Below are 22,200 nucleotides of genomic sequence, written 5' to 3' on the forward strand. Positions count from 1 at the left end.
TAGCACCAAGTCCAGGTCTTGGTGATAAGGGCGAGGAATATTGTGAGGCACAAATGAGAATGGAATGCTTTTAGTGTGTGTTGAAATCACCACAGATGAGTACTGGTACCAGAAGTCAAATGAGGGCATCTTCATGGAGGCAGTCAATGCCAAGCTTAGCAAGGCATCACAATGAGCCTCAAGGAGCAGATGGAGAGTTTTTGAAGAGAGTCAAGGTGCAACTTTGCCACAAGAGCTTTGCTATTACTGTGACAAGAGGAACACAAGTGGGAAAACTTATAATCAAATAGGTGGCATGAAATCACTCTGGTGAAGTCTTGTTGCATATTCACATTGGTATCAGTATTTACTTGTGATGAAACTGTGGCTTTGTTGCCAAGGTACTTGTAAGGATGTAAATATTTTGAGGGAGAGATAAAACGCAGCGAACATATTCAGGTAAAAACAAGGGCTGCAGATGCTGGAAACCAGATTCTAGATTAGAGTGGTGCTGGAAAAGCACAGCAGTTCAGGCAGCATCCGTGGAGCAGGAAAATCGACGTTTTGGGCAAAATCCCTTCATCAGTGAATATATTCAGCTAATCTGGGATTGCTATCTACTATTTGTACTTCTCCAATTTAAGCTTCCTGAAAAGAGAGGTATAACTTTACTTACATGTTTAATCATTTTTTTCTGCAAACTGTGTTCCTAAAGGTTAATGAAGTCAGGAGAGGAACAAATATGATTCATGGGAAAAATCTCAAAATAAATTATTGCAATATGATCAACCAAATGTAATTTTTTTCACTGTTTGTTGTAACTTAGGTGGTAGCACTCGTGCTGTTGAATCTGAATCTGGACTATTCCAAAGACTTGTGTTCAAAAGTTCTGGCTGACATTCACTATGCAGTATGCGGGAGTAAAGTACTGTCAGATGCATCATCATTCATATAAAACATTAAACCAAGGTCCCATCTGCTTTCTTCAAAGAGTAGATCCCACATTACTATTTCAAGCAATAAGAATTATCTCCAGTGTCCTGATCACTACCAATCTCTCAAATTAATACCATAAAATAAAATTGGACAATATCATAATGCTGTTTGTGGAAGCATTCGGTACACAAATTGGTTGCAGCATTTCCCACTTTATAAGAATTTGTAATGCATTCATGGGATGTGGCAAGGCCAGTACTTATTGCCAATCCCTAATTATCCAGAGGATAGTTAAGAGTCAAGCACATTTTTTGGGTTCTGGAGTCACATGTAGGCAGACCAGTTAATGATGGCAGCTTCCTTTCTTAAAAGGATATTTGTCAATCAGGTGAGGTTGTCTAACAATTGATTGTGAATTCACAATCTTCACTATACTTGTGGTGATTCCAGAATTTCCTTTTACTGAATTTAAATTCCACTATCAGCCATGATGTGGACATGCCAGTGTTGTACTGGGGTGGACAAAGTCAGAGGTCACACAACACCAGGTTCTGGTCCAACAGGTTTATTTGAAATCACTAGCTTTCAGAGCATGGCCCCTTCGTCAGGTGCACCTTACAAAGGGGCTGTGCTCCAAAAGTTTGTAATTTCAAATAAACCTGTTGGACTATAACCTGTGACTTCTGACTATCCACCATGGCAGGGTTCGAACCTGAATCCCCAAAGCATTATCAGAGTCTCTAGATTAACAGTCCAATGATAATATCACAAGGCCATAGCCTCCTCATAATGGTTTAACATGAAAAATAACTAAATCACGATAGATGAGTGAAGATTTCTTGAGATTGTGAAAGCACCTTGTCTGTGCAAGTTTCTTTTCATTAAGAGTTTAGTTTCCACAGCTGGGCATCAGGTTATTCACACCAAAAGACAATCAGGCCGAGTTGTATAGCTTTGGCAGAGCATAATGTCTGGATTTAATGGATCCAAACTAAGTACCACATTCACAGATTTAAAACATGACAATGAACACATTTATTTTCTAATAACCTATACCTTTTGTCATGCCATACTAAATATATGTTTTAGTAGATCACAGTTTGCCAAATTTGGTACAAAATCAATACAGAACTGGAAAGGTTGGAAGCATAAATTGTTCTAATCAAGCAAAGGTGGCAATGGAGGACAGGGAAAGTGAGGTGAAATGGTAGGAAAAATAAAGTTAATTTATTCTTTGCCTCCTTTTATTTGATCCATTTTACTCATTTTCCACCTCTACTTGTTTAGAACTTTCATGTCTCCAGCACTTTACAATTCTGACAAAAAGATCAACAGCTGGAGAAGTTTGCCTGATGTGGTGGGGAATGAGGTTACAAAGGAGAAAGAAAGTACAATTTTTTTTAAACAAAGCAATACAGTACTTAGTTAATTGAGAGCAAGATAAACTTGAAATGGGCAGCACGATGGCGCAGTGGTTAGCACTGCTGCCTCATAGCACCAGGGACCCGGGTTCATTTCCACCCTCAGGCAACTGTCTGTGTGGAGTGTGCACATTCTCCCTATGGCGGAGTGCAATTCCTCCGGGTGCTCCAGTTTCCTCCCACAGTCCAAAGCTGTACAGGTTAGGTGAATTGGCTATGCTAAATTGCCCTTAGTGTTCCGGAATGTGTAGGTAGGGTGCATTAGTCAGGGATAAATGTAAAGTAATGGGTAGGGAAATGGGTCTGTGTGGGTTACTCTTCAGAGGGTCAGTGTGGACTTGTTGGGCCAAAAGGGCCTGTTTCAACACTGTAGGGATTCTATGAAATAACTGAAGTAATGAATTCTTTGGCAATGAATAAGAAATCTCTATCTTAAGAGTGCATATAATCAGGTTTTGTTATATGGAGGAAAATGCATGGAAGTTGTTGCAACAAACACTGAATAGTATGTTGAATATAAAGTATGAGTTATCATAAAAAGTGTAGTAACCGCCCAGTTAAAGTTTTCCATCTTTCTTTATATGTTTGCTGTGAATTCAATTGCCTGCATTTCGTGTGCTTATAGTGATGGATTGTGTGTACAGAAGTATATCAGTTACTTCAAAAAATCATTTGTTAGTAACTTATGACTGCTGCCTTGTGACGATTTAAATGCTGCATCTAGGAATCTAATGCTTTCTCGGTGTATTGCGGCACTAAGTTTAACAGAGGTACATGAATTCAGGACATTGAAGAATTCTTTTATTTTTGCTTCAAGTCAAAATACCAAATATGGCAACACAAATACTGAAGACATTGTTACTACATGACTGTGTAACCTAATAAATTAGTAGAAACGAAATCCAAAAATGCATCCCGAGAAAATGTCAAACAAAAACTCAAAAAAAATACTTTGACCCTTGGAACCAAATAAATTGGTAGACGAGATACCAATTGAGTGGACCACTTTATCCTGGTTGGAGCTTCTTAGCCTTTTATTGCAGCAGCACTCTTTCAATCAAGTGGCACTTCTATTCGTCACTTATTCCCACAAGCTTAACTAGTGTCCACATCTTGCTGCATTTGGACATGGATTGCTTCAATATCAAGGTTGTGAACAGTATTCAGTACAAATCAACAATAAGCATCCCAACTTCTGATGTTATGTCAGAGGGAAGGTCGCTAATGAAGCAGCCAGGTATGCTTGGAGGCCACTGCTCTGAGAAATTCCCACACACCTCAAGTATGACGAAGTCATGTTCTTATTTGTGTTACATCCTTAGACGAGCTTCCCCAGTTTGTTACAGTTCTAGATGGGATACTCCAAATCATTAAACTCCTGGGTGAGAAGGAATGAGCTAGTTCCCACTGTTTATTCACCTGGCCCTTAATTGGGAAAAATTAAACGGATCCTTTCCCTTCTGGTTACCTTTCTTTCAGACCCAAATGAACTTATGTTTTAAAAAGAGCTAATTTAACCAGACTCAGAGTAAACAAGGAAAAAGGTGATTAATTTCTAAACACAAGAATTAGTAACACAGAACATGCCTAATTTCCAATTGGCAGGTGCAAAAATATCAAGTTAAAAAATAACGATACATGGATCAGTTTTTCAATTGTTCACAAAAAACAGGTTGCCAAATGACACAGCTCTTGCAGATGTTACTGGTGATGTTGACTTTGATTGCTTAACAGTTTGTTTCAAGATTCTTAGTTTAGACAGTTAACTGAGATCTATTGTTCTGATTGCTTTTGACTATGGCTGAATTCCAGCATTCAAGGTGAAAGGGAGTGTCCTGTTACCTTTAGTCTGGCTTGATAGCTGACTGTTCACCCTCAGAGTTAGAGTCCCTTTTAACTGCAACTCAAGAGTCACTAGGTAATTGTTCAACTGTGACCTTCATAGCACACAACATTTGAACCCAAGCTTGTACAAAACTCAGTCTCACTTGTCCACATGAGAACATTCAGTCCTGCTATCATATCTAGTAGAGTCTAAGAGAAAATGCTGGAAAATCTCAGCAGGTCTGGCAGCATCTGTAAGGAGAGAAAAGAGCAGACCCTTTGTCAAAGCTAAAAAAAAGGAGAAACAGGGAGGTATTTATACTCGGCTGATAGAAGGCTCCAGAAGCAAAAGGTAGCAATAAAGAGGTGATAATGACAGTGCATAGGGAGATTAGGAGCTGTGACTGACCAAGGTTGAAGCCAGTGCTATGTGACAAAATATGTGGGGGATGGGGGAGGGGGAGGGGGATGGGGGATGGGGGATGGGGGATGGGGGATGGGGGATGGGGGATGGGGGATGGGGATGGGGGATGGGGGATGGGTGAAGCAGATGGGGGAGGGGGATGGGGGAGGGGGATGGGTGAAGCAGAGGCAAAATGGAAAATAGGGGAGAAGGGTAGCAAAGGGGGAAGAGGAGAGGGAAAAGGTGATGAAAGAGTGGGGAGCGAGAGAAAGAGAGACAAATCAAGAAATAAAGAGGTACAGAACAGTGAAAAAATATTTTTAAAAAGATAAATAAAATAAATGAGCAGAATGAAAACAGAGGGGTCACGATGGGATAATCATCTGAAGTTGTTGAATTCAATGTGGAGATCGGCAGGCTGTAACGTGCCTCGTCGGAAAATGAGATGCTGTTCCTCCAGTGTGCGTTGAGCTTCACTGGAACATTGCAGCAGGCCAAGGACAGATATGTGGGCATGGGAGCAGGATTGAATGCCACTAGTATAAATACCTCCCTATTTCTCCCTTTTTTTTAGCTTTGACAAAAGGGCAGTTAGACTCGAAACGTCAGGTCTTCTCTCTCCTTACAGATGCTGCCAGACCTGCTGAGATTTTCCAGCATTTTCTCTTTTGGTTTCAGATTCCAGCATCCGCAGTAATTTGCTTTTATCTAGTATAGTTTAAACTGACTGTAGTAGAGTTAAACTCCTGTTCTATGTATTCTTCAAAGTAAAAAGCAGAAAATATGTCTGTAGTTTGGGATATAATCCACTGTAGGGGCTTGTTGTTGAGGAGGGGTTGTCAAGTCCTTGTAATCAATACAGTAAAAGGATATCACAGTCAATCTGTTTTGTCTTGCCTCTTTCCCTGCCCCATTTGAAAGGTTGTTGTTTGAAGTTCCCTTTCCAACTTCGTTCGCTCTCTTCAGACAGCCACTTAACTTATATTCACACCATTACTGATTATATCAGCCCACTTTCTAAAAGAAAATTGGAATCACAACTTAAAAACATCCATAATTCTTTGGGGTTTTGGTCATGTCATTTGATTAGTCTGTGGAACAGCCCTCCCAATGACGCAAAGGCCCCATTCAATGATAAGGAAGACCTTGCAGAATCAATGAGAGAGGCAGTGCGTATTTGATGATGCAGAGGTCGATACTGAATAATTCATCTATTTCTATTTTTATTCAATTTTCCTATAGCTGTTTGAGTGATTTGGTTGGCCATTCCACTTTGCTGTGGGGCTGGAGTCATTTTTATGCTAGAACATACAAGGATGGAAAGTTAAGAATTAATGAGCCAAATTGTATTTTTCACAATTCAGTCATTTCAAAATTACATTAGAGTGGCCATTGTAATTCATAGAATGATACAGTGACAGAACTTAAAATTTCTCCCGTTGTAAGATTAATAACACATGGTCTGACCAATATCGTTGAGACATTGGAATTACAAAAATGATATTATAACGATACAGCTCTTTCCCTAACATTTTCAATTCGTGATGTACTCACTCTGTAAGCCTACAAAAAGAGCTGGACCAATTCCCAACTGGGACAGGGATTGCTTAAAAGAGAAGAGGCCCAAATTTGGGAAGTCGACAGGAAAACTCAATAGAAGGAAGAAGGTGGGAAACAATAAATAGACATTGACAAGAAAGGTCACGGAACAGATCTAAGAGCAAATCAGTAGATAATGACTAGAGGTTAAAATAAAAGGGACAAAACTTAAAAGTACGATACTTGAACGCAAGTAGCATTTGAAACAAAACAGATGAACTATTCGTACAAACTGAGATAAATAAGTATGATCTAGTAGCCATTACGAGACAGGACTGTAGGGTGACCAATTGGAGGCTGAATATTGAAAGGTATAAGACCTTTAAGAAGGTCTGCACATTAATAATATTAGCACAATAGCGAGGGGTGTCTTTAATTCAAGAATCCAGGATATGGAAGCAATCTGAGTCGAGATGAAGAATAAAAAAAGATAAGACGTAGCTCATGGAAGTTGGATACAGGCCTCCCATCAAATGATAACAAATAACAGAAACTTGTCAAAAGGGGTGCAGCAATTATCATAGGGGATTTTAGCCTACATGCAGACCGGAAAAATAAAATGGGAAAATGCAGTCTTGATGAGGAATTGATTAAATGCTTGCAGATAATTTCTCAGGCTAGCATTTTATGGCACCAGGCTATATTAGACCTAGTTTGGATAAATGGTACAGGATCAATTATTGACCTTAACAATTATAGAGGTTTATAAAATCATAAAGGGTATGGATAGGATAAATAGACAAAGTCTCTTCTTTGGGGTGGGGGAGACCAGAACTAGAGGGCATAGAGGGGAAAGATATAAAAGGGACTTAAGGGACAACTTTTTCACAGAGGTACATGGAGTGAGCTGCCAGAGGAAGTGGTGGAGGCTAGTACAATTGTAACATTTAAAAAAGGCAGCTGGATGGATATATGAATAGGAAGGGTTTGGAGGGATATGGGTTGGGTGCTGGCAAGCAGGACTAGATTAGGTTAGGATAGCTGGTCGGCATGGATGAGTTGAACCAAAGGGTCTGTTTCCATGCTGTACATGACTATAACCTTATAGTGAAAACATCCCTGGGAGCAATGATAATATGATCCAACTTGACGCACTGTTAAGGGATAGAGGATGGTTCCAAAATTACACTTTTGAATTTAAACAGGGGAAATGATGAGGGCATGAAAGCAAAGCTAACCCACGTCAACTGGCAAACTACATAAAGATGCAGTGGCAAGTGTTTAAAAAGAGATAGTCCAAAAAGTGCAGAATAGATACATTTCAACAAATAGGGAAAAATCTAAGGGACAAACCTGCCATTGTATTAAAAATGTCACAGTATATCAAATGTAATGAAAAGATATAATTCCACAAAGATAGACAGCAAATCAGAAGATTGGACAGAATGAAAAAAGCAAAGAATTATTACAAATTTAATAAGGAAGGAAAAATTAGAGCTTGAATTTAAGTTGCTTCAGATGTTATTAAAAAAAATTAAAGTATTAGTCTTACAGAAAATTAGTAACAAAGGACAAAGAGATGGCAGATGAATTGAACAAATATTTTTCATCAGTCTTCATTAGAGAGGATACAGGTAGCATCCTGGAAATAGCTGTAAATCTGGAATTGAAAGGGAGGGAGAAAGTCATGAAAATTATATTTGCCAGGCAAGTAGTGATGAGTAAATTGTTGGAACCATGAGTTGACATGCCTCCAGGTCCTGATGGATTTCATCCTTGTGTCTTAAAAAAAGTACAGGCCGCCTACTTGCGGAACGTTTCAGAGAACAGCTCTGGGACACCCGGACCAACCAACCCAACCACCCCGTGGTTCAACACTTCAACTGCCCCTCCCACTCCACCAAGGACATGCAGGTCCTTGGACTCCTCCATCGCCAGACCATAGCAACATGACGGCTGGAGGAAGAGCGCCTCCATCTTCCGCCTAGGAACCCTCCAACCACAAGTGATGAACTCAGATTTCTCCAGTTTCCTTATTTCCCCTCCCCCCCACCTTGTCTGAGTCCCAACCCTTGAACTCAGCACCACCTTCCTAACCTGCAATCTTCTTCCTGACCTCTCTGCCCCCATCCCCACTCCGGCCTATCACCCTCACCTTAACCTCCTTCCACCTATCTTATTTCCAATGCCCCTCCCCCAAGTCCTCCTCCCTACCTTTTATCTTAGCCTGCTTGGCACACTTTCCTCATTCCTGAAGAAGGGCTCATGCCCGAAACATCGATTCTCCTGCTCCTTGGATGCTGCCTGACCTGCTGCGCTTTTCCAGCAACACATTTTCAGCTCTTAAAAGAAGTAGCAAGTGAAAGTTGATACATTGGTTTTAATTTTCCAAAACTCTTCCGATTCAGGTAATTTTGTTTTATATTGGAAAATAGCTAGTGTAACTTCTTTATTCAAAAAGGACGAAGACACAGCAGGAAATCACAGCAGATCACTTAACATCATAAGGAAAATGTTAGAAGTTTTTATTAAAGATGTTTTAATGGGGCACTTGGATAAGTTCAAGGTAATCAGGTAGAGCCAATCTGGCTTTGGCAAAGGGAAATACAGTTCTTCTATAATGTGATGGTTACATTCTCATGCAACCATGCATTATAAAAAATCGTGATTTAAAAACAGCACTTAAAGTGTTGGCAATGTTATTGCATTACAGCCAACATACATTTTAAAAAGGTTGCACTTTAAAAACAGCATTCCCAATTCATCAATCACATTACAGCAAATTCATGTTGACAAAGTTTTGTTATAGCAGAACGACCTGTAAATGTTTAACTAATTTATTGGAGTTCTTTGAAGTAACATATGGTGTAGATGAAGATGAAACCAGTCAATGTACAGAGGAACCTCTATTATCCGTATGAGATGGGCAGGCACTATTTCATTCGGATAATTCATTATACGGATTATCAATTTTATCTCTAACGGAGAATTTATTTAAATCTATCATTTTAATGTATTGAGCACAAAAGGACGCAGACTTCATGTGATGAAAATGAAGCAATGAGAACACAAGAAAACCTTTTAAAAATGCAGCAATGTTTACCAATTGGCAAGGAGTGGTGAAGACAGCATTAAACAAAGTCTCGAACAGCTTCTATGATTACAACTGTCAGCTTCCAGGAATGCAGTCTCACGATAGAAAGACGGAAGCACTGCCTCCCGCATGCATTTATATTCTCGGCCATTCTTTTTAAAAGAATGGACCAGTAAAATGACGAAAATACTTGTACAGTAATGTAAAACACTTTTGCAAAGGGCTGTATAACAATCCTTCCTTTAAAAATATCTAAAGGAGCCACTTGTGTTTCTTCATTTTTGCCAGCATTTTCACACATTCTTCAGTACAGGCAAGTCAAATACACTTACTATTTGATGTAACATTTGAGAGACCTTAAAATCTTCTTTGGATAATCGAGGTTCCTCTGTACTTAGATTTCCAGAAGACAATTGGTATAGTGCCACATTAACAGTTATTGCAGAAAATAAAAGCTCAAGGTGTGGGAAACAGCATACTGACATGGACAGAAATTAGCTAAGAGAAAGCAGAGGGGAGGAACAAATGGGTCTTTTTCAGGCTAGCTGGTGTGCCACAAGGGTGAGGGGTATGGTATCAACTACTTATAATTTATCGAAATAATCTGGATGAAGAGATCAAAGGTACAGGAGCTAAACTTGCTGATGACATTGAATAGGAAAGTGAGTTGAAAAGGATACAAAGAGCCCACAACGGCTTATAGGTAGGTTGAATGAGTAAAAGGCTTTTCCCGAAACGTCAAATTTCCTGTGTCTCTAATGCTGCCTGACCTGCTGTGTTATTCCAGCACCATACTCTTGACTCTGATTACTGCAGCATCTGCAGTACTCACTTTCACCTGAACGAGTGGAAGTTCTGATAAAAGGGGTACACAGTGTGTGATATCGTGCATTTTGGCAGAACAAATAAAAGAAAGAACATATTTCTAAACAGTGAAGTTGCAGAGAGATCTAGATGTCCCAGTGCATGAACCACAGATGGTTATTTTGCAGGTACAGTATGTAAACAAGAAATCTAATATGATATTCTCATTTATTGCCGGGGGATTGAATGCAAGAGAGTAGTAAAGTTGTGCTTCAGTTATACAGGGCATTGATGAAGTCATCTCAATTCCCCCCATCAGTCGAAGTAAAACACTCAGAGAGACAGTTTAGTTCTGGGTGTAGGTTTGCTCACTGAGCTGGAAGCTTAATTTTCAGACGTTTCGTCACCATACTAGTTAACATCAATGAGTTTCTGGATGAAAAGCTGATGGCATGACCCACTTTCTATTTGTGTGTTTAGGTTTCCTTGGGTTGGTGATGTCAGTTCCTGTGGTGACGGCATTTCTTGTTCTTTTTCTCAGGGACAGTGAATGGGATGCAAGTCAATGTGTTTGTTGATAGAGTTCCAGTTGGAATGCCATGTTTCGAGGAATTTTCTGTGTCTGTTTGGCTTGTCCGAGGATGGATGTGTTGCCCCAGTCAAAGTAGTGTCCTTCCTCATCTGTATGTAAGGATACTGGTGAGAGTGGGTCACATCATTTTGTGGTTAATTGATGTTCATGTATCCTGGAGGCTGGATTTCTGCCTGTTTGTCCAATGTAGTGTTTATTACAGTTCTTGCATGGTATTTTGTAGATGACATTAGTTTTGCTTTTCATCTGTATAGGGTCTTTCAAATTCATTAGCTGCTGTTTTAGTGTGTGGTGGGTTTGTGGGCTACCATGATGCCAAGAGGCCTGTGTAGTCTGGCAGTCATTTGCAAGATGTCTTTGATGTAGGGAAGAGCAGCTAGGGTTTCTGGACATGTTTTGTCACCGAGACATTGATGGATTGTGTTCACTGGGTACCCATTCTTTTTGAATATCTCTGCTCTTAGTAGTTCCCCTGTGTGGTGGCTCATTGAACAAATATTCTAATGCAGCTTCGTTTGTGGGTAATGGGATGAAGAAGAAAGACACCAAGATAGAAGAGGATGAAATAATGGTCTCCTCTGATGTAACAGCCCTGTTCACATCCATCAATATCAACCTGGCCAAGGAAACACTGACTACATTATTAGAAGGACCAAAAACTTCACCAATTTCATCAGCAAGGTCAAGCTAGTAGATCTATGCCTTACCATCCACTTCACCTTTAACAACAAAACCTTCAGACAATCTTCAATATCAGGGTTCTTAGCAGAGGCAGTAATGCAAAGACTTGAACACACATCCATGTCAACCATCCAACCCAAAGTTTGGGTCTACAACATTGGTGACACCATTGTTTCATTTAGTGATGACAAACTAAGAGGAAACCTTCAAGTCCATCAATAATACCCTTACTGGCATAAAGTTCACTAAAGAGGAGAAAGACAAAAACAAACTGCCATTCTTAGACGTTGCAATAGAATGAACAGCCAATGGGGAACTTCAAACCAGCGGCTACGGGAAAACAACATATACGGACCAAATACTGAACTACAGAAGCATTCATCCCAACACCTACAAACAAAGCTGCATGAGAGCACTATTTCAACGAGCCATCACACATAGCAGCACAGAGGAATCACCTATACAGTGTATTCAAAAAGAAGGGGCACCCAATGAACACAGTCCACCGATTTGAGCAACAAATCCAAACAAGCAGACAAAACATGTCCAGAAACCTTAGCCACTCTCCCCTACATCAAAGACATCTCGCAAATGACTGCCAGACGACTCAGGCCTCTTTGCATCACGGTAGCCCACAAACCCACCAACACATTAAAACAGCAGCTAATGAACTTGAAAGACCTATACAGACAACAAACAAAACTAATGTCATTTACAAAATACCATGCCAGAACTGTAACAAATACTACATTGGACAAACAAGCAGAAAACGAGCCACCAGGATACATGAATATCAACTAGCCACAATAAGACATGACCAACCCTCATTAGAATCCTTATATACTGATAAGGAAGAACACCACTTTGACTGGGACCACACATCCATCCAAGGAAAAGCCAAACAAACAGAGACACACACAGAAGAATTCCTCGAAACATGGCATTGCAACCAGAACCCTATCAACAAACACACTGACTTGGATCCCATTTACCACCCCATGAAAAAAACAACAGGAAATGACATCACAGAAAATGATATCAGCAACCCAAAGAAACCTAAACACAAATGGAAAATGGCCATCAGTTCTTCATCCAGAGGCTCACTGATGTTACCTAGTATGGTGACAAACTGTCTGAAAACAAACCTTCCACTCAGTGAGCAAACCTACATCCAGAACCTCAACCTGAGCTACACATCTTCTCAAAACTCGCAAACACGGTATAGTTTTATCTGCTTGATCTTTATTCCGGGCCCTGGATCACCCATGTGCACAGGGACATGCCTTCTCATTCTTCTCTGGAATAGCAGCTTCTTAATGAAGTATGTAGTCATTTTACAGGATGGAGCATCCAGATAAGGCAACATATATATTGATTAGGCGACAGTTACAATCAGCAAGCATCAACAGTAAAGATTAAGCCATCTGAATGTTCTTAACCTTAACTGGCTTCACAGAATGAATAATTCTCACCCTGTTAAACTGACCTTACATACTGAATGCTTCCAATATTGTTAAATTATTCTAACAATGAATGCTTTTTCATCTTGTTAACCCATTACTCTTACCTCCAGCACCCCGTTGTTAACTGCAAATTCTTATCTGATCTGAGTCATGTTCAGCTGAACCTCTTGTTCCACAAAACTCAAAACTTAACTCTTTCCCTACCTGCTTATATCTTACATACTTTCTAAGTTGGACCACATCAGTACATTACAAGACATCCTTCTGTAAGTGGTGATGTATATTACAAGCAGTTTAGAGAAGATTTACTAGACTCGTATCTGGAAAGTACAAATTGTCTCATGAGTAAAGACAAGATATCATAGGCCCATATCTTCTGGAGTTTCCAAGACACGGAGGTGACTTAATTGAAACACACAAGATCCTGTAGTGGATGTGACCAGATGGATGTTGAAATGATGTTTCCTCTTGTTGGAGAATATGAACTAGGAGTCCTTATTTAAAAAGGAAGGAAGAGCCCATTCAAAACAGATGAGGAAACATTTGAGATGTTAAAGGGTTAATTTGTTCTGCTGACATGTAAGAAGTTGGATGTCCCAGGGTGTGTTTTTCTGTCTTGCAGGCAGGATGTGACAATCTAAAATCACACACACTCCTTTAAAGGAACAACCTAAAATCACACACTCCTTTAAAGGAACACCTAAATCTCTCAGATTTTTTAATATAACAAAACAATACAATTCAAAACAGTACAAAAAAAAATAAAAAGTAAAAAACCAACCCACCTTCATGTACAAATGTAAATAGGAAAATATATAATAAAAAACCCAACTATTAAACTAAATAAATAAAATAAATAGTAATAATTCAGTCAAACAAGACACTCAGATGCATTCTATCAGGCAAGGCACTGGAACTGCTGGATTTGATAAAAATAATTAGGACATTGTCTGCATACAACAAAATTTTATGCAATTTTTTACCCCACTTCTGGAGCTGATATATTAGGATCCCTACGAATGGCCACTGCCAATGGTTCAATCACTAATGTAAAATGTAGTAGCAAAAAGGGGACACCCTGCTGGCTGTCCCTAAGAATGATAAAATTACTTGATCGTACCCCATTGGCGATACGGCCATTATACAGAACCTTTACCCATCTTATAAAGATTTCGCCCAAACCAAACTGCTCCCAAGTACAGAAAAGATACAGCCGCTTAACTCGGTCAAATGCCTCCTCTGCATCTAGAGAAATCACCAATTCCTGTATTGACTGCCCATAGGTAGGCACCTAGCCATCCCAACCATTATCCCTTCTCCTAACTTGAAGCACGCCATAAACACAAGCAGAAAAGAAAGGAAGTGCACCATAAAATGGCAATATGAATTTTTAAAAAAATTTAAAGAAAAGGGGCTAATTACCCCACCCATTGTTTGGTATAACTTAGAAATTGAAAGTACACTCAACTGCTGCCAAACATAGTTTAAACCAAATTATTACCAATAGACAAAAAAGGAAAGAAAGCCCCAACTGGATTTACTCTGTCTTTTTTAAAAAGAGACAAACCAAACAACACTACTATTTGTACATACTAAATTGTTCAGATTAGGCTAATTTGTCCACAATGTCTCTTACCTTCTCTGACGTGTCAAAGAGATGTACGGATCCATCTCAAGTGATCCGTAGCACCGCCAGATACCTCGGAGAGTACTGAATCTCAAGCTCCCTCAGTCTTCGCTTGACACTGTCATAGGATTTTCCTTTCTGGATCACCACCGCTGAGAAGTCCAGGAAAAACATGATCTTCGAGACCTCGTAAATTAGGGCCATCGGATCCTTTCCCTGGATTATGGAAGCTTCAACAATTCTCTCCTTAGCTCTACAGTGATGAAATCGCACCAAGAGAGGATGAGGATATTGGCCCAAACCTGATCTTCACGCTGTGATCCACTGTGCCCTCTCGATCTTCAAGCCTGTCATGCCAGCCTCCAAGTTAAGGAATTTCGGCAGCCAGTCCTCAATAAATTCCGCAGGCCTTCCTTACTCATCTTCCTTACTCTGAAGCAGACCGACGATCCGAATATTTTTTCTCCTGTCCCTGTTCTCAACATCATCCACTTCGTCACGCCAAGTACGGACATGCATCTCCAGCGCTTGGATTCTATCCTTAAAGGAGCTGGCATCAGCTTCCACCACTGTGGCTCTGTGCTCAACCTCATCCGTCCTAGCTGCTGTTCGTGCTTCTGCAGCATGTCATAGATCAAAACCAGCTTCTCCTCGATCTGCATACCCAACACCTCGCAACCTTTCGCATTACCCTCATTAACACTCCTGGTTACCTCCTCAAAAAAATCAAAATTGTCAAACACAACCTTCCTTTCACAGATCTATGCCGACCATCCCGGATTAATCCAAATCTCTCAGAGCAGATATATTCTGTCCCTCAATTCTCATAACTGCCTCACCATCAAGGTTAAACCATCTGGCCTGTCATTTCCTGGTCTACTAAAAAGCAAGGAAGGGACAATGGGACAACTTTAGCAGTTCTCTAGTCCTCAAGCATCTCACCAATGGTCAGACAAGATTTGGAAATTAATCCCAGGATTCCCGAAACCCTTGTGTCCCTAATTAGCCTGGGTCACATTTCATCCAGATCTGCAAATGTATCCACTTTTAAGTCTGCTAAACCCCCTTGCCTCTCTTGATTTTAAATTTCTTCTGATATTTCACTGCCGTCCACCTTGATGTCTATACTTGAGTCACCCTTTTCCATTGGGAAAACTATTGCAAAGGAGAACTGTGCCCATCTCTTCCAGATTCAGACATGGAAAACCCCTGTGGCCTCTATTCTTTCTCTAGTTATTTTCTTGCTATTTATATATTTTTTGGAAACCTTTGGATTTTCTTTTATTCTAAATGCCTGAATTTTGATTTCCTTTTTAAAATCTCCCACACACTTTTTACACTCAAGGGACTCTTGGTATCTGCCATAAGCTTCTCATTTCTTCTTAATGTGAAGGTGTCAATGTTGGACCGGGGTGGACAAAGTCAGAAGTCACATGACACCAGGATTAGAGTCCAACAGGTTTTTTGAAATCACAAACATTCAAGCTTTGATGTAACCTGACAAAGAAGCTGTGTCCAAAAGCTCTTTTTTCTCTCTATTAATCCTAAGCATTGTATCCCTTGATAACCAGGCATCTCTGGTCTTGATCCTTTCCTGGTCTTTACAGAAATATATGTATGCCCTATATTCTTACTATTTCCTCCTTGAATACTAAATTGTATCTTAGTCATCACATAATAAACTGAAAATAATATACTGTGACCTCATAACCAAACAGAAATCACCTATTTAGTTGTTTGAAAAGACAGATATAAGTGACTTTGAGGAGCTCTGGGTTACACCCTTGGTTGCCAAGTTGTAGCGATCAGAACACCTCCTCCAGAGGCGTGTAATAACATTTCTGAATAGGGTGATTTGAAAAATATATTAAATTTTTAAAAAACTGAAATTTTGAAGTACGTGAATGGTGAGCTATACTAGGAAACACTTTACCATGGCCTTGACTGCCCATAATAACTATCAAGATTTATGGCTTCTGTACTCCTATCTCAAACCTCATTCATTGATCCTGCCAACTGGTACGAACATAAATATAGTCCTACTAGAAGCTTTAAACACATTTCATTGCCATATACATCTTTATCAGGGGCTGTTTATTATAGCAGGGATTTCTGGTCTGGTTTGTTTTTCTCTCTGGGTATCTTTGGCCTTGTGGCTGCAGTCTTCAATATGTCCAGGAGCAACAAACAATCACTGTATTTTGGCATGTTCTGAAAACATTAGGAGGGTAGCACTTTTTTTTGTTTTAAATTATATTGATTAGAGTTCATTAAGAAACATACACAATGTAAGTATGAAATATTTAAGGAGTCCAGTGAGTTTTTCAGAAAATCATTACCCAAGTTCTAAAGTGAATTCAAAGTCAGTGAGAAGATTTGTAGCTCGGGTGCTTGTTGTTCTGGTTCTGTTCGCCGAGCTGGGAATTTGTGTTGCAGACGTTTCGTCCCCTCTCTAGGTGACATCGTCAGTGCATGGGAGCCTCCTGTGAAGCGCTTCTGTGATCTTTCCTCCGGCATTTGTAGTGGTTTGAATCTGCCGCTTCCGGTTGTCAGTTCCAGCTGTCCGCTGCAGTGGTCGGTATATTGGGTCCAGGTCGATGTGCTTATTGATTGAATCAGTGGATGAGTGCCATGCCTCTAGGAATTCCCTGGCTGTTCTATGTTGGCTTGTCCTAAAATATTAGTGTTCTCCCAGTCGAATTCATGTTGCTTGTCGTCTGCATGTGTGGCTACTAAGGATAGCTGGTCGTGTCGTTTCGTGGCTAGTTGGTGTTCATGGAATCGGATCGTTAGTTGTCTTCCTGTTTGTCCGATGTAGTGTTTTGTGCAGTTCTTGCATGGGATTTTGTACACTACATTGGTTTTGCTCATGCTGGGTATCGGGTCCTTCGTTCTGGTGAGTTGTCGTCTGAGAGTGGCTGTTGCTTTGTGTGCTGTTATGAGTCCTAGTGATCGTAGTAGTCTGGCTGTTAGTTCGGAAATGCTCTTGATATATGGTAGTGTGGCTAGTCCTTTGGGTTGCGGCATGTCCTCGTTCCATTGTCTTTCCCTTAGGCATCTGTTGATGAAATTGCGCGGGTATCCGTTTTTGGCGAATACATTGTATAGGTGTTCTTCTTCCTCTTTTTGCAGTTCTGGTGTACTGCAGTGTGTTGTGGCCCTTTTGAATAGTGTCTTGATGCAACTTCTTTTGTGTGTGTTGGGGTGGTTGCTTTCATAGTTCAGGACTTGGTCTGTGTGTGTGGCTTTCCTGTATACCTTTGTGGTGAATTCTCTGTTAGGTGTTCTCTGTACCATCACATCTAGGAATGGGAGTTGGTTGTCCTTTTCTTCCTCTCTCGTGAATCTGATTCCTGTGAGTGTGGCATTGATGATCCGATGTGTGTTCTCTGTCTCTGTGTTTTTAATGATTACAAAGGTGTCATCCACATATCTGACCCAGAGTTTGGGTTGAATTTGCGGTAAGACTGTTTGTTCTAATCTTTGCATTACCGCTTCTGCTATGAGTCCAGAGATGGGTGAGCCCATGGGTGTGCCGTTGATTTGTTCATATATTTGGTTGTTGAATGTGAAGTGTGTTATGAGGCACAGGTCCAGTAGTCTGAGTATGCCATCTTTGTTGATAGGTTCAATGTCCTGTTGTCTGTTCTGTATGTCCAGTGGGTTGGCTATTGTTTCTCTAGCTAGGGTTTTGTCGATAGAGGTGAACAGTGCCGTTACATCGAATGAGAGCATGGTTTCTTCCTTGTCTATGTGTATATTTCTGTTGGTGTCCAAGAATTCTTGTGTTGATCGTATAGAGTATCTGGATCCGCTGATCAGGTGTTTCAGTTTCTGCTGTAGTTCTTTAGCCAGTTTGTGTGATGGAGTCCCTGGTAGTGATACTATGGGTCTGAGTGGGATGTCTGGTTTGTGCACTTTAGGTAGTCCATAGAATCTGGGGGTGTTGGTGCTTTCAGGTTTCATTTGTAGGTCAAACCTGGTTATCTGTGCATTGTTTTTGTAGGTTCCTCAGTGTGTTGTTTATCCATTGGTGAGCTATGGGGTGGGGTCAAACTCCTTCTTTTGGTAGGTATTGGTATCTGCAAGTAGTTGTTGCACTTTTTGGATATAGTTTGCTTTGTCCAGGATGACCGTCATTCTGCCTTTGTCTGCTGGTAGTATGATTATGTTCTTATCGTTTCTTAGTGATTTTAGTGCTTCCCTCTCCTTGGTGTTGAGGTTATGTGTTTGTCTTTTCCTTGTTATCAGAGGTACGATACTTTGTCTCACTGTATGTTGTGTCTCTTCTGTCAGTCCATTGTTCCTGAAACTACGAAAGCAACCACTCCAACACACACAAAAGAAGTTGCATCAAGACACTATTCAAAAGAACCACAACACACTGCAGTACACCAGAACTGCAAAAAGAGGAAGAAGAACACCTATACAATGTATTCGCCAAAAACGGATACCCGCGCAATTTCATCAACAGATGCCTAAGGGAAAGACAACGGAATGAGGACATGCCGCAACCCAAAGGACTAGCCACACTACCATACATCAAGAGCATTTCCGAACTGACAGCCAGACTATTGCGACCACTAGGACTCATATCAGCACACAAAGCAACAGCCACTCTCAGACAACAACTCACCAGAACGAAGGACCCGATACCCAGCATGAGCAAAACCAATGTAGTGTACAAAATCCCATGCAAGGACTGCACAAAACACTACATCGGACAAACAGGAAGACAACTAACGATCCGCATCCATGAACACCAACTAGCCACGAAACGACACGACCAGCTATCCTTAGTAGCCACACATGCAGACGACAAGCAACATGAATTCGACTGGGAGAACACTACTATTACAGGACAAGCCAAACATAGAACAGCCAGGGATAGCTGGAACTGACAACCGGAAGCGGCAGATTCAAACCACTACAAATGCCGGAGGAAAGATCACAGAAGCGCTTCACAGGAGGCTCCCAAGCACTGACGATGTCACCTAGAGAGGGGACGAAACATCTGCAACACAAATTCCCAGCTCAGCAAGCAGAATCTAAAGTGAATTTTTGTTGCATGTAAACTTGAAATTTTATGTACTTATGTTAAACTAAAATATTAATTCCAAGAAATCAGAAGAAGGATTAGAGCAAAACCATTCACAATTAATATTTTGATTTTTAAGAATAAACCATATAAACAGCAGGGAGGCAAGTAAATACATTTGTGTAGAGAAAACAAACAAGACATGAACTTTAAGAGGAATATAACAGGTGCTGAACGATATTCAATATACCTACAATACGTATCTTTTTGATGACATGAACTGATACTTTTGTATGATATGACTGCAGAATAAAGTATCCCAAACCTCCCAAACACAAACATCAAATCTAGAATTAAAACAAGTTTGTTGCATATTCCTGAATATTTGTTTCAATTAACACAATTATATATTACAATAGTAATTTATTTGTGGCATTTATTTTCGAAATCACACAAGTAAAGCTGCAATAGTGTATAGAGCTGCCCTTTGTAATAGAACAGAATGGTAATGAAATAAAAGTAGCTTGCATTGTGTAATAAAGCAGAGAAACTGTAGGATCTTTAAGTAACTTTCATTCACCCTGCATGGCTGATTTCTAATGCTATGCTGACTTCGTTTGCCACTCAGTTACAAAAACACTCATGTGACAACTAGAAATGAAGAAACTTACCAGCATCTGCCAAAAGAAAATAAAAAGGTTTTAAAAGCAATGCAAACAGTTTCAATCACAATATTTCCAAATGTTGTTGTGAAGTTTTAATGATATGAGTTTGAGAAGTGGATTTTGTGATTTAATAAGTGGATATAATAAAGTGTTGATCATGTATACGATCTTAGGCATACTCATAATAAAAACAATTTAAAAGTAAGCAAGCCATTCGGTTCCCCCAAACTATTCCATCTTTCTACTTTATTCCTGGGTCATCCGTACCTCGACTTTAATTATCAACCTTTGCTCCCGATCATTTGTTTCAATTAACTTGTAATCCATATTCTATATTATGCATACAATTAGCTGATAAACTACTTGGCTGCTTTCAACAGGCTGTAAAAACATTCCACAGTCTGCCAATGATACCTTGTTACAAAATAAAACTTAAAATCCATTCAGATGTATCAGTACAGGATGGAAAAAGGCACTTGGAAATCTTGTGATTTCAGATAAACCTTTTGGACAATAACCTACTGTTGTGTGACTTCTGACTTTGTCCACCCAGTCCAACACTAGCACCTCCACATCATGCCTTACATTTTTCCACATTATGCTCCATCTGCCATGTCCTTGCCATTCACCAAGCTTCATCAAAATCCTCCTTCACATGTTCCTCACAACACAGTCTCACTTAGCTTTGTATTGGGCGCAAATTTGGAAGTATTACAGTTGGTCCCACGTCCAAAAATATTCATCATGCATAAGCTGGTTCAGACAGCATCCTACTGTACCTTAATAATTCTGTGATGATGAATACCTAAAATCTGAAGGAATTCATTCGTACTGTTGAAGTATCCTATTTTGTGTGGTATCTTTTCTTTTCATCTTTCAGATATTGACAGACCCATACAATGTCAACATTTATTTCTTAAACAAAGGTTACATTTTGTGAATTCTGTGTAGCAAGAGGATCATACCCAAGTCTAAAAATGTAATATTTCAAACAAATCAAGACAGATCAAAAGCATTACCTGCATGAACAAAATATTACCTTAGACATTTATATTATTTATCATTGTAGGGGATTGTGTATAAAAGATCAGTCTCGTCTGTCTTTAACAAGTTGCTATGCCCAGAGGATTGCTGTGTTGATATGGAATTTCAGCAGCTGGCTATATAATCATTAGATGTCAGTAAAATACTGACACAGTATCTTCAGCTTTATACACTTTGTGAGGACAAGGTTTTTAAATATTACAAATATTTAAAAGGTCAACTTTCCAATGCACTCCTTGAAGAAAGAACATAAGTCACAAACTTTAGATTTCCTTTTCATTGTATTGCGTTTTCCTTTTCCAATACATTTGTTTTACATTTTTTACAATAGGTATACGTACCACTAACATCAACAGCATTTCACTGGAAATGTTCTCTAGTAGCAGAAAAATAAAGGAAAAATAAAATGCAATTCGAGGCTATTAACATGTTTACAAGAACGTGAGCTCAACTGTCAACAGCCATTCTGCACGTCAATCATTAGTCACTCCAAATCGGACAGATTTGTTTTGAAAGATTCAGTTATCAAACAAACAATTACACAAAAATCCATAACCAATTTGTAGAAAGGGCCTTAATAGGCCAAGACAGTTTACATTAGTCATATCACCAGCTTATAATTTAATAAGAAAGCAGTTAAGTTCCCACCCATGTCCCACTGGAACAGCTCAGCTGCTCTTGCAGACACTCACGGCCTAATAGGACTCTCGTCAGACCAAATTAAATGGACACATATGAGTAACGACATCTTTTAAAATTTTGGACTTGGTTTAATAAAAACTCACCCGTCTTTTCAGAGTCGTAACCAACAACCACAAAGTAATCGGCCAATCTCGCCATTTCCCGTGGATTTCGAGGCTCGAAACAGAGAAACTCAACATTTTTGATCCTGGTAAAGCTCAGCCATGTTGAAATCTCACTCTCCCACCCGCCCCCAACCAGACGGTGCAGTACGCGTGCGCTGACAGGCCTGACCCTGATTGGGCGGCGGCCCGGCTTTACAAGCAGCGCGAGCGAGGGGAGTGCAGGCGATGCAAGGGAAACATTCAGAGTCGCGAGCAGGGAAGGCAAGGGGAAACAATCAGAGCCG

At 40.0% G+C, this 22,200-nt stretch overlaps 1 protein-coding gene across 2 annotated transcripts in view; it reads right to left on the bottom strand.

Moving 5' to 3' along the window:
• The window catches only part of sbf2 (SET binding factor 2), a 588,991-nt gene extending 566,961 nt beyond the window's left edge, over positions 1-22,030 (bottom strand). For both annotated transcript variants that reach the window (XM_087996565.1, XM_043705904.2), the window contains exon 1: positions 21,896-22,030. In XM_087996565.1, the coding sequence (XP_087852691.1) occupies positions 21,896-21,950 (55 nt within the window). In that variant the 5' untranslated portion in view covers positions 21,951-22,030. The remainder of the gene's footprint in view (positions 1-21,895) is intronic.
• Between the last annotated feature and the right edge of the window lie 170 nt (positions 22,031-22,200).

The sequence above is a fragment of the Chiloscyllium plagiosum genome, unplaced genomic scaffold (assembly GCF_037043375.1).
Source record: "Chiloscyllium plagiosum isolate Xiang-an unplaced genomic scaffold, Cpla_swu_hap1 HiC_scaffold_18, whole genome shotgun sequence".
Taxonomy (NCBI): Eukaryota; Metazoa; Chordata; class Chondrichthyes; order Orectolobiformes; family Hemiscylliidae; genus Chiloscyllium; species Chiloscyllium plagiosum.